Source organism: Aptenodytes patagonicus, chromosome W (genome assembly GCF_965638725.1).
Source record: "Aptenodytes patagonicus chromosome W, bAptPat1.pri.cur, whole genome shotgun sequence".
Lineage (NCBI taxonomy): Eukaryota > Metazoa > Chordata > Aves > Sphenisciformes > Spheniscidae > Aptenodytes > Aptenodytes patagonicus.
This window is the reverse complement of record NC_134981.1, coordinates 4,611,658-4,624,860: the sequence shown is the minus strand read 5'-3', so window position 1 is coordinate 4,624,860 and position 13,203 is coordinate 4,611,658. Positions and strand designations below refer to the sequence as shown.

The 13,203-nt window shown below is 44.6% G+C and overlaps 1 protein-coding gene across 1 annotated transcript in view; it reads right to left on the bottom strand.

The window, feature by feature from the left end:
* LOC143172158 (lipoxygenase homology domain-containing protein 1-like) overlaps window positions 1–12,741 on the bottom strand; it is a 148,784-nt gene extending 136,043 nt beyond the window's left edge. Inside the window, exon 1 of the mRNA XM_076361417.1 lies at window positions 12,540–12,741. Within this exon, the coding sequence (XP_076217532.1) occupies window positions 12,540–12,741 (202 nt within the window). The remainder of the gene's footprint in view (window positions 1–12,539) is intronic.
* Between the last annotated feature and the right edge of the window lie 462 nt (window positions 12,742–13,203).

Genomic DNA, 13,203 nt, shown 5'->3' with positions numbered 1-13,203 from the left:
TGCAGGGCCCATGACTTCCTTTGCAGGAAGAAAATAAAAGTTTAATACTAATATTGATGCTAGCTCTTTCTGGAAAAGGCACCTGGAGACAAACGCAGCTTATTTAGCCACTTCCTTCAAAGGCATGAAAGTTCAGTGGTCTGGATCCAGGATTGTTTCCTTTCTTTGCATTTCTTTTATTTTTGATCAACCACTGACAGCTGATGGGTGTCATCTTTGCTGGGAGCATCTCTGCAGCTTGAGGACCCGGCAGGCAGAAAAGGATACCGTGCTGTGGGGGCAGCATTTTATACCCCAGACCCCTTCGCTGGGAACAGCGTCTGTGATATAAGACGACAAGAACTGTAGACTAACGACATGTCTTAACCACCTCAGGAGTTTGCTCCCGAATAATTGGAAATTCTGGCTTTGAGAGAACATATCCAACCTTAGCAAATCCCAAGCACAAGCGTCTTGTACTTTATGATTTGGGACAATAAAGCCAAATTAACTGAAAAGCTTGAAATTGAAATTCTGTGGAAGTCACACTTCTAACCAAGGGTGGAATCTGGGCTAGAAAGATCAATTTTTCTGCCTCAGTGCTTCATCTGTGAAGGGGAAGATTAAGAAAACACAGAAGTTAAATATCTCAAGTATCATACCTGTTTCATCATGCAAGCTAGGTCTTCCCTTCCCATCAAGTTCCTTTCTTTCTTTTTGGATGTTCTCATGGGATTTCCAATCTTCTCCTCATTTTGAGTCCCCATTTTTCAAACCCCTCTCCACCACTCAAGAGGTCTGAATTGCCTACTGAGGATCCACCTCCATCACTGCTGTAAATATTCTCAGGATCATGGATGTTAATGCTCACCAAAGATTTACCTCAATGGTGCAAAGATGCCAGCCCTTAAAACCCCTCCACTGGAAGAAAATATCTACCCAAATTCTCTAGAATCTCCCAAATAATTTTTAACAGGGTCAGTGAGTAAGTAAGTTTGGCCACCTGTTTATTCGCTTTTCTTATCTTCCACCTTCATCAGTTTCACGTGGAATATATGCTGATTACCAGGGAAAGTTAAAAAAAGAAATAATCCATCCAGTTTATATTGTCAAATGGAAGGGTGAAAAAAAAACCCAAACAAACCCCAACAACCAACCCACAACAAAACTGCAATATTTCTTTGCAAAGTAATGAAATACAAAGGTTGTTATTTTTCCACCCGTTGACACTGATGCACACAGTCAGTTCAAGATTTATTTCAGGGCTGTTGCTCGCTCCAACAGCTAAAGACAAATTATAGCAAAATTTTTCAAGATAAAATGAGGTTTTGGTATATCACTCCAGATTTGGCTGTATCTTACTATTTAGACTCCTCCTCAATGGAAGCAATCACTGAATGCAAATAAAGAGAGCATCCACAGGAATTTTGTGGTTACCCTTGAAGTTTCTAAGTGCATCCACAGTGTCTCCCTCTTCCCTTACTAATTTATGGGTTCTCAGTATGCTTTGCTGTTAGCTGTCTGACATCGCTGAGAGTTGTCGTGGGGAACCTTTAAGCTCCTCAAAGAGATCTGCTCTCATAGTGGAGTTTGGGAGGGCTGGTTCAACCCCACTGACATCTCCTCCACAGGGTCAGCTGAGAGACCAGTCCTGAGCAGACACTGTGATGGTTTACCAGCTGCACACTTCAAGAGTTTTCCCCGTTTTGGTCAGCAGGACTTGAAACACGAACTTTCTTCAGAGCTTTGCAATAACTTTTGGCTTCCGTGATGTGAAAAACAACTCCTTATATGTATTCCTGCTGGACTTACACATCAAGATATATTTTGGCAGAGATCTCTCAGCCTCTCCATGGGCTTTGTACCCACCATACCCCTATTTCCTTCTTGGTCAAACATAAGGTGCAAACCATGGCATTCCCATGTCCCCGTGTCAAATATTGGCATTGGCCTTCTGCCTCCCTTTAAACATGGACAGGATGCCCCAAACATCCATGCCTCTTCACCCATGCTGCTGCTCGGTCAGGCCATTAAGCCAGTGTAAAGATGCTCCGGCCCATCTGTGCTACTCCTTAACGTTTTTTTTGACTTGCTTATTTTCAGCAAATAAACTAGTGTCTATTATTTCCTTTATTGAGCTTGTATATGCCCATGAAAAGCAGTGATGGGTTTGCAGCCCACAGCAAATCAGTTCTGTTTAGCTTGCTGAAACTTTCACCGGTTTCTGAAGTCTTCGTGCCAGATAGCTGAACAGTGGAGTCAGCTGGGGATTCAATATCTGCCAGATGAGATAAGTGAACCAAATTCCACTTGACTGACATAATATTTGGAACAAAAGAGTCTGTATCAGTGGCTGTATTAAAAGTTTTGTATTGACTCTGCCTAGCCCATTGGGAGAGAAGCAAGACTTGGAGAGTGGCCTGAAAGTCAAGCATTCCCATACTAACATTGTAGATTACTGTAACTTGGCCATGTTCTGGGCACTCAGAATAGACTTACCTTGACGGCGAGGTTGTTTGCCAATTAAAAGCACCTAAACGTAGGTGTCTTCCTGTGAGCAGTGCCATGTTCAAACTGGGATCCGGTACTCTCCCTTTTGCTTTTGCAGCCTCTCTTTGGGGCACCTCTACCCATGGTGCGCGATGAACCCAGCCAACACTGATAGGAAAAGGCAAGATGCCGTCTTCATCTTGAATATAAACCCAAACCAACACAAACTGCTTTGAAGCTATGGCTATCAGAGCTACCTTCAGATGCATCCGTTTAGCAAGATGCATTTAGCTCGGCAACGGTAATGGTTGTTTGCACTTCACCGTATTTCCAGTTGGGAATTCACTGATTATTCTCAATATTCACTTAATGTTGATTCATGCAAAGCGCCAATCACTCTGGCTCCTACTGAAGCACTTCAGCGTATGTTTGTCTTGGAGCACCTGCAGAGTGCCTTGACATTTATGCAAAATACTTGGAAGTTTTTAAGGGTCTGTGCTGACTGTTACAGGTTATGCTTGCAAAAATGATGTTCTATGCACATGAACACACAAGTTAAACACTTGCTATGGTTATGGTTTTATCAGGACCATCCTTTACCTACCGTGAAGATGGGCCTTTGAAATCAGCACTTGTTTGTTTTTATCAAGCCACAATTTGAGGAATAATCTCTTGTCATACACAAAATGAGTCGAATTCTTCTCTCATTCACTCCGGGGCAAATCCTGACTAACTCCATTGACTTGAGCACAATGACTTTGGATTCATGTTGGCAAAACTGTGAAAAGATTTGGGCCTCACACACTACGAGAGATTGCCTGCTCTTTATGTGCTTTAGCGACAGCAGCTTTCGAGTCCGGCATGGATGCCAAATTAATTATTCAAAGCAAAAGAGAGGGATTTTTTCCATGAATATTTGGACTGTCTGCACACTGTTATACATTTTGTTATTCATAGATTATATAAAGAATTGCAGAATTAATAATATCTTGCATTTTGAGACACTTCACGGACATGAATTAGGGAAGTTTCTTGCAAACTTTCCACTAGTATACACAGATAGCATTATCTTGAGCTCTGAAACATCATTTATCTCTTAAAATATAAATCTAAAGCTGAATACTGTCCCGTCTGTTCCCACAGGCAGAGTAGTTGTGATTTGGAGTTTGTTTTACTTCACCAGCTATTGCAAAATCAACATTTCATTCTCATGCACCGTAGGAAGCCAAACTCGATTCATCTGGTGCTCCAGCTATCACTTAAAAGTGCTTTTGCCATAGCACCACCAGAAACAATATCTCAGTTCTTTGCTGGAACAGCAAAGTAGAATTAGCTTAGCAATCGACATCTTTGTTCTTCAAGTTTAAATTGTGCTGGAGGAAAACACTGTGCCTCAGGGGAGAGAAACATTTTCGAGAAAAACCTGTTCCATTTCTTTCATTATCTTTTGGACACATGGAGGGCCTGCCAGCATACGGGGTGTCTCTGAATCACAACTGTGGACAGCAACATTAGACGTTACTGTCCAACGGGAATTGCAAAATGCAGCCTGGGTAAAATATGATATAGATTTTACCTGCAACATTGAGCAAGAAAAGTCTGCAGTAGAGCAACGTGTCTGCAAAACACAACTGGAAGTAATTCCCTGCTGTCTGTCACATCATCCCAAGACCAGGTTCAAATAAAAGCCCCACTTTCTTCTAGTTGTCTAGGCAGCAGGACAACCAAGACCAAGGAGATGTTCTCCTTGCTGCCAGCTCGGACTCCCAATACCCAGGTAGCGGGAAGAGCAATTTCACCAAAGATCATTTTTTTGCTGACTCCCCAGCATCCTTGGTTTGGAGGCGTTGCGGGTGTTGGATGCTGGATGTTCCCTGACATGAGCAGGGCGTTTCTCCCAGTTTGTTTCTGGGGAATGGCTGAGCTGTTTTTGCAGAGAAAAACACGCCGACAACGACATTTCAAAACCGCTCAGCCTGAGGCAGTGAATCCAGCAGGATCATGTTCGGGAGTCAACAGCTGGCGAAGCCACCGAGTCAACAGCTGGCGAAGCCACCGACAGGTGAGGACCAGATGATGCCACGAGCAGGGACAGTCGCCCCACGGCGGGCACACCGTCTGCAAGCCGGAGGGTGACGCTGCGCCCTCGGCAGCTCTCAGCTGAGGAACCAGCACCTTTTGCTCCTGAGACCAGATTTCCAGCTGTGTTTCAGGTTGATGCTTGGCGTAAGCAGGGACTGATATACCTGTCAGAAGCTTGTTATAAATACAAGTTATATGTGCGTTACCTATATTTACATGCACATTTTTAAATATCATTATGAATTAATCATAACTCCCCAACTTAATCATTCATGATGGACAGTTACTACTATCCAAACAGCACCTTAAAAAAGATTTTAAAAAAAAAAAAAAAGAATTTATATACCCTATGACCTTCCCACTTTCTACCTCTTCCTTCTTTACAAATATCTCCTGATTAACACTTACAGCTCACAGAGCAAGTCTCATAGAGATACTACTATGATACAGACATGTATAAAATGGAGGACACCAAACTGATGTGGAAAAATACAGCAGATCTGAACATCAGGGGGTGAAGTGCCGAAAAGACTGACCGTTTCCAACAGCCACATCCAATTACACAACGATGAAAAACTACTTTGTGATACGTGTCCAATGAGTCTTGTAGTGCATGTAAATCCATCAACAAAAGCCAGAATTATTATTTTCAGTCTGTTTTTAAGTGTTGCCTCTCAGGTGTTTGTGACATTGTGTTGCACGGCAGTGTCCAGCAACTTAAAAAAAACCCGAAGGCAGAAGAAAAACCCCTCTGACAATGCCTGGGGAAATACCTGCACCCACAAGGCACTGAGAATAAACAAGTATTTGTTGGAGCAGCAGTAGTCAGCCAAGAGGAGGCCTTAACGGGACAAAAAGTATGTTGTGAGCTTATCTGGAAGTAATGTCCTAGTTGCATCCTCAACAGCTGACACAAAAACCCCCAGTAAATCATAGCATCCCAGCAGCAGTCAGAGGCTCTTGACACCAACCCCGCTGCAAGCCTCTGCTTTCCTGGGGCTCAGATGGATAAACCACCTCACCTGAGGCTGTGGGGAGTGACCTAAGCTGGAATAAAAAACTGGGTTGCCCTGGTTCCCTCTCCATGCTTAGACCCTTATAGCTCAGTACGATTTTCTGCCCAGGCTTTCCATCCAGATGGAGGCAATTCTGCTGTTTTGATGGTCCAGTATCCAGATACTTGTCCAAATACCCAGGGACAGGATGAATAACAGCTTCACAGAGAGCCCAGAAGATGTATATTTAGCGAAGTATAAACGGGAACAAAACTCATGATCCTTAAAATACCAATGCAGTCCTGAAACGGGGAATTTGATGCACCAGCGGAGGGAACTGCTGTACCTGTGAGCAAAAGCGGCTCCTCAGTTTTCTTTCTGCAACCAGAGAATGAAAAACTACCCAGGCAAATCTTGGATTTTCTAAAAACACAGGAATCTCGCTTAGTTTCTTAAGGATTAAAAAAAAATGGGGGGGGGGGGGAGAAAAAGAAATAAAACCCCAAATCTTCTTGAATTATTCCAATGTGATCAAGTTCTAGTCCTGCATCCTCTAGAGGTCACGTTCCTCAGAGACGACACCTTGCCCTACACCTTGGATGTTACAGATCATTAAATCCAGGCTGATGGGACACGTGGGTTGGGGGGAACACATCCAGAATTGAATATATTAACCTGCATTTAACACCTGCTTCTCAGGGAAATCTTGTTCAGTTTCTCTTCAGGAACTCTCAGATATTTTCTTTTAAAGTCCAAAACCCAAACATTCAGTCTAAAAAATAGCCACAGACAATCAAGGATATGAAACTGAACTTGCCATTCCATTCAGATTTAAGTATTTTGGTTGCGAGGAGAGCAGCGATGCTGGAAAACTGCAGCCCTCACGTGTGCGGGTTTTACAGGCATCAGCCGGCACATCAGCTGCGCCGTGCGTTTGGCAGCCCGGCGCCTACAGCTGTTCCTCAATGCTGGTTTTGATGCTGCCAGCTGGGCTGAGCCATCCCAAATGGATCGTGTGTACGTAACAAGGATGGCTTCTGCATATGCTTGGGGCTGCTGGGTCCTGCCCGGAGAGAGGGAGAGGTGGGGGGGTACACAAGCGCTCACTTCCCCCAGGCCTGTGCCCGCACTGGCTGAGCACACACCTGCAAACAAAAGGAGACATCTTCAAGGCCCTAAACCTGCAGGTACCAGCGAGGGCTTCCTCTGAAAGGTTTATCTGCACTCATCTGCTTTACGATACTGATTTTCCATACCAATGACTAGCAGCAGCCCTGCTGCAGGTCAGTGGCTGACCACGGAGGTCAAAGACGAAGAGCCGCTGTGATTCCTTGCAAAGCCCCATCCGCAGCATTTTAACTACTTATTTCTAATTTGTAAGACCCCGTTTCAGCATGACACCTCCAGGCAACTTTAACTCTCCGGTGGGACTACACAGGTGTGTAGCAGGGGGGGTGTCTAATAGCCAGGCCAAAGATTTTTCGGTGCCTACATAAAAATATTAGCAAGTGCTCCTCCAACTTAATCAATGCTTTAAGATCACAGTTAGTTTAGTGTTGGCTTGCTCTGTCACACAAGCTGTAGTTCCTGGGTATGCTCGTCTAAAACTCTAAAAGTGATCTGAACTTTTCAAAATTCATACCTCGTGCGGCCATTTGTAACTATGGAAAATGCTGAGATGCAAACAGGTGCGATCCACCACATCTCCAAGGCGGGTGCAGCACCACCTTCTCTCAGTAGCATGCTTTGCATGTCCCACTGGATCACAAGACATAAAATTGCCTCTGGTACAAAACTCTTCTCTGAATGTTTTATGCCTAAAACCAAAGCTCATTTTAGTGGTAAGGAGAAAGAAAATCTGTCTTCCAAAAAGGAGTCCTTGTTCCTTCCGAGCCGGAATATTAATCAAAGCCTCGGTTCGGGAAGATCAGTGGGTGCAGGGCACAGATGAGGTGATTTTGCAACTGATGATCATCTATCATAAAAGTATGTGATACATCTCTCCAGTTCTGTATATAGCACAGGGAGAGAGCTGGCGACCACACAGCACTTGCTCTCCTCCTCCATTCCACTGCTAAATTACATTAAACAGAACTTAGCAATAAACTCGGCACGTCCTGAATGCTTTTTCTGTGTAACCCTTTGCTGCAGTTGCTAAAGGAACATGATCTGATAAATGTAACACAATAAAACGGATGGCGTACATCAAAAGAAATGATGAGCGGCTCGTATATCTATTTACAAATCAACAGTGGCCATTTCCCCCCTCCCATCACCATTTGAGACAATGTGTTAATAAAAACATGCATTTCTTGAGTAGCTTTCTTCATTTTATAATTATTATCTGCACTGCCAAGGTCACTGAAGTCCAGCTTCACCCTTGCACAATATGGACAAACCAGCAGTGTTTCATACAAAGTGCTCAGCGTCTGTCCCTGGAAGAGACGACTGCAGCCTCAAAGTACCACATCTCCTGGGAGCTAATCCAAGCTTTGATCCCTTGCGTGGGAGCGTACGTTTCCCATGGACCTCTACGGTGTCTTTATCATCATGAGTCACCTGAGCTTTCCTAGCCATTTACTGTCACGCAGACCTGCCATTTAAGAGGTTGCATGTGTGGAAGTGCCTTACCCTTCATCCTCTATGAAACAGTCCTGGGAACCTCGGCCCTGGAGGTGGTGACCAAGTGAGCACAGTGTGGCAGGTCTGACTACATGCTACAGTAAAACTTCCAAGAGGCAAGGAAAACCCACTAGAGGATTTGTTTCTCTTTAAAGGAAAGATACCCACTTCTTTACCCAGATCTGAAACTCAACAGGAAAAAAAAAAGGGAAGAAAAGAAGAAATAGAGGATTTTATCATCAATAGAACCCAAAAAAGATTGCTTTCCTCTGTAATGATATATGCCTCTTGGTGAGCTACAGCTGTGCAAAGAGGGAAGCCCCAAGATCTCCTGAGTCAGCAGCACTTTACTGTGACAGTACAGGAGGGAGCTTTCCACCATCTGCCACAGCCCATGGATATCTCAGGGCTGGAGTCACCAACCCAGCAGCTACCAGCTCAGCCAGCGGGAAAACTCAGTTAATGGCATAAAAGCAAGTTTGGAGAAGGAAACATTTTCTTTCTTCCTACCAACCCAGAGATAGCCATGGCTTTGGCAGAAGTGACCCAGAAAACAGATAGTGACACTTGTCTGTTCCTTCATGGTTCTCTGACCATGGTTTGGACCTGAGCAGGAGGACAAATAACCTTGCCAGTCTCCCTCTTCCCTATCACAGACAAGATTTGAAGTATCAAGAGAAAGATATGGAGAAAGAAAGAGATGGAGTTCCTGCAAAGGGTTTCAGGTCTTGGACATCCACTCTGAACCTCAGGTAGCTGGTACTCATAGAAGCTTTAATGATGGTTTAGGCAGCCAGGGTGCTATATGAACAGTCTCTGGATACCTACTGCACTTTAAATCTACTGATTCCACCGACTAAGTTTACGTTATAGTGTGCCCTGTTTGCACTATTATTGGCAATTCAAGATCATAGAATCATAGAATGGTTTGGGTTGGAAGGGACTATTAAAGATCACCTAGTCCAACCTCCCTGCAATGAGCAGGGACATCTTCAGCTAGATCAGGTTGCTCAGAGCCCCGTCCAACCTGACCCTGAACACTTCCAGGGCATCCACAAATTCTCTGGGCAACCTGTTCCAGTGTCTCACCACCCTCATCATAAAAAACTTCTTCCTTATGTCCAATCTAAACCTACCCTCTTTCAGTTTAAAACCGTTGCCCCTTGTCATGTCACTACAGGCCTTGGTAAAAAGTCTGTCCCCATCTTTCTTATAAGCCCCCTTTAAGTATTGAAAGGCTGCAATAAGGTCTCCCCGGAGCCTTCTGTACTGTACAAGTAACTTCGCAAATACTTATTAATAAATAACTAATCTCATTAACACCAGCATCACAGGAATGGACAACAGCTGCAATTTAGTTAAAAATGCCTGGTATCTCTGCTATAATTTTCTCAGGTACGCTATCACCCAGTCACTTGATATCTTTTGTTTTCCTGTCCCCAGGAGCTGGATTTGCCTTGTTCTTCAGTCATCGATCGAATGTGATGGGGGGGATTCCTTCTCCTGTTTGCTAATGCAATAAGATAAAGAGGACATCAGATGACACAGGCACCATTGACTCCCTGCTTATAAAACATTTACATCTCTCTTTTCTTTTTACAGCAAAAGGAATCACAGCTTGTGGACTGAAATATAACTCTACTGAATATTCACCAGTACCAAAGGCAGCTGATATCCCCATGGGAGGTTTTTTTGCAGAGGTTACACTTTTCTCAAAAGCCTGACCAACAACAGTCACTTCACTCGATGGTCCTTTGGAAGAAAAGCAGCAGTGGCCTCCAACTAAGTCACACCAAAAAAATCTGCTGTTTTGAATCAAAAAAGGAAGAGCAGCAGCACAGTGCATGGCAGAGGGAATAGCTGAAACTCAAGCAAGAGGATAGGGCAGTTAGAGGTTGCTCCTGAGCTTTTGCTTTTTGGTGTCAGATGGCTCAGTAGCAGGTTTTCACTGGTGGAAAACCTCAGTGGCTCATTGATTGCGTATGTCCTACCCAATTTCCTTCTCCTCTCCCTTGCCCTCCATTTCTTCCCTCACATACATGTGCACTCGCTTCCATAAATATCTGGAAATTGAGGGTGCAAAATACTGAGACACAGCTCAAGGAAGAGAGTCCACGATCCAAAGGAGCAACCAGTAGTTCACCCCTGGGACTTTTGACCACATGACAAGTTTCTTGGAGGTCCTGGGGCTGTCGTGATAGTAAGTGTTGCAAGTCTTGGACCAAGTTTTTTAATTTCTGATACGGACTATAAGAATCAAGTCCCTGCTTAGTTCATTCCCCAGTGTTTCAACCACAAGCTATTACCTTCCCTGCAGAAACTGATGAGAAACTCAGCAGAAGACCACGTAGAGATTATTACAAACATTTGCTGGAACGTCTGTCTTTGAAAAGCGCAAGAGTTATTATTCCTCTACTATAAAAAAATTGTGATATGAGGGGAGACAACCTCTCTCCCCCTACAGAGCCATCACAAATGAAGTAGGTTATGCGCATGGCCTAAACACAGTGTATACGGGAGGGCCTTGCTCCTCCTGCATCAGAGCAGTTGAATCATTTTCTTTTCCCCGTACGGTCATACGGCACCATTACAGAAGTCATCAGTTACACTTAACCTATAACCACACCGCAAGCATGAGATGCTTTACAAGATTCCTTAGGCACGCTCGGTTCTCCAAATTGCCACGTACAAGACACGTTATTACTCTAATTAACTGATGGGGAAACCACAGTGCTGAGAGGTTAAGTGTCTTGCCCCAGTCATGCCAAGATCCAATTGCACGGGTAATGGGTCACCAGCGTCACCCCTCCGCAGTCCATTACCTCTTTGCTGCCCACCTCTCTGATAAGGAGATAACCTCGCTGTGCTTGGGACCACCCTCCTACGTATTGAGGGCTTTTTCTTTTAATCATGGAGCTACACCATGGGTCTTTGCTGCTCGCCTTGCAGTTTCCTTACTTCTCTGCCACAGCGCTGCAGGTTTGCTGGGGATGGGATTACTAGCTGCCACTCAGCAGATAAAACGTTGAAGGGCAGTCTTTTTCCACAAGCTGTCTAGATGTTGCCAGGCTGATGGCTGCAATCCTTCTCCAGACCATGGTCTTCTAATGAACCTGAGTGCACCATCTAAAACCTTAAATCACTGCACAGCTCACCATGCATGGAACTAAAGTACCCTGTGCATATAAAACAAGTGGACTATTTATTGTACCGACACAGTATTAAGGTTTAGAGACGACCAGCAATATTTCCCCAGCCTATTTGGTTACTTACAACAGCCAGAGAGACGGTGTGCTGGACCTCCTGCTTCTACATCAGTACTAAGTGGCCCACTGCCCGCTCATCTGATTGCTGAAATCACTGGCACGCTCCTGCTGCATATGCTTGAGCAGGACTGTGCATCTTTGCTACGTATCCTGCTTACACAAGGGGAGTTATCATAGCATACCAGGTTGGTATATACTCAAGGATCATCTGGTCCAACCTTTCTTGATAAAGCACGGTCTAGACAAGACGGCCCAGCACCCTGTCTGGCTGGGTGTGGATTCCCCAGGGAATCCATCACTTCCCTGGGGAGATTATTCCAATGGCTGATTGTTCTCGTGAAAAATTTTCCCCCTGGGTCCAGTCGGAATCTCCCCAGGAGTAACTTGTACCCATCACCCCTCGTCTTTTCCATGTGACTCCTTGTAAAAAGGGAGCCTCCACCTTCTTTGTAGCCACCCTTTAAACAATGGAACATGGTGATAAGGTCTCCCCTAAGCCTTCTTTTCTCAAGGCTGAACAAACCCAGTTCTCTCAGCCTTTCCTCATATGGCCGGCTTCCCAGTCCTTTGATCATCTTTGTGGCCCTTCTCTGGACCCTCTCCAGCCTGTCCACATCTGATGATTGCAGCTTCTGAATGGCACCACAATGCAAATATTAATTAGGAGAATGTAATTACACCAGTACCACGCACAGGGCAATGTGACTTCATAAACTGAAAAGCTAATACAGACACAATCTGTCAGTGCCACCTCACATAGTAAAAATTCTTATTTAATTAGAAATATACCCCACATAGGAAAGAAAAGTGCCTGCCCCCCCCGAAGGATCCTGAGACGGGCATCAGCAGGGCCAACAGCATAACTGCCTGCTCAAGAGCAGAGGTAAGAAATGATGGATCTGACCTTTTTTTTTGTTGTACTCATCTTCTGTCGCATTGGAGGAGTCCGAATGATAGTCCCGAAGCTCCTGTTCGTACATCTCCAAAAAGTTCTCATCTGTCTTTCCTTTCTTGGACTTGTCACCTTTCTTCTTCTTCTTTTCTTTGCCTTTTTTGCCTTTTTTCTTCTTTTTCTTTCTGCGCTCATAGTCATCCTCATCCTCACTGCTATACTCTCTACGCTTGTTTTTTTTCTTTTTCTTCACTTCTCCATCATTCTCGGAGTCCTCAGATTTTGATTTCTTTTTGCTTTTTTTCTCCTGGCTTTCATCTTCCCCATCTTCCTCAATTACCTTCTCCACTACCTCTTCCACTACCTCCTCTTCCTCCTCCTCTTCCACTTTGTTCTTTTTGGTCTTTTCTTTCATGTCATTGTTTTTCACCCCTACACTTTTAACAATGCTCTATGATTGCCTTAACCTGACTTCTGCCACCTACCCTGGCTCCTTTACCAATTACCAAAGTCCTTTAGTCCTCCTCTCCCTGCCTAGGGCTGGGCTGCCCTCGTTTCGCAGTGTCCTTCCTCCTCCCTGGCTCAGCATAGGTATGTCCTGGAGTTCCTTGTCCTTCTCAGCCCACGAGTGCCAACAGCTCACCTCCTTCTGACTCTTCCTGCCTTCCTTCACCTCCTTGACTGAGGCACCTTCCTCTCTCTTTTGTCTCTCCTGGTCTTTGGGTTTTCTCCTTTTCGTTATTATTATTTATTCATTGGCCTGTGCTGAGAACTTTCTCTTTTTTTCAGAGCTGCCTCAGCCTCTGCTCAGGGTCAGTTGACAATCTGGGTCTACGGTATCAGGACGTGCCAATCAAGGTTGCAGCTCCCTGGAAAA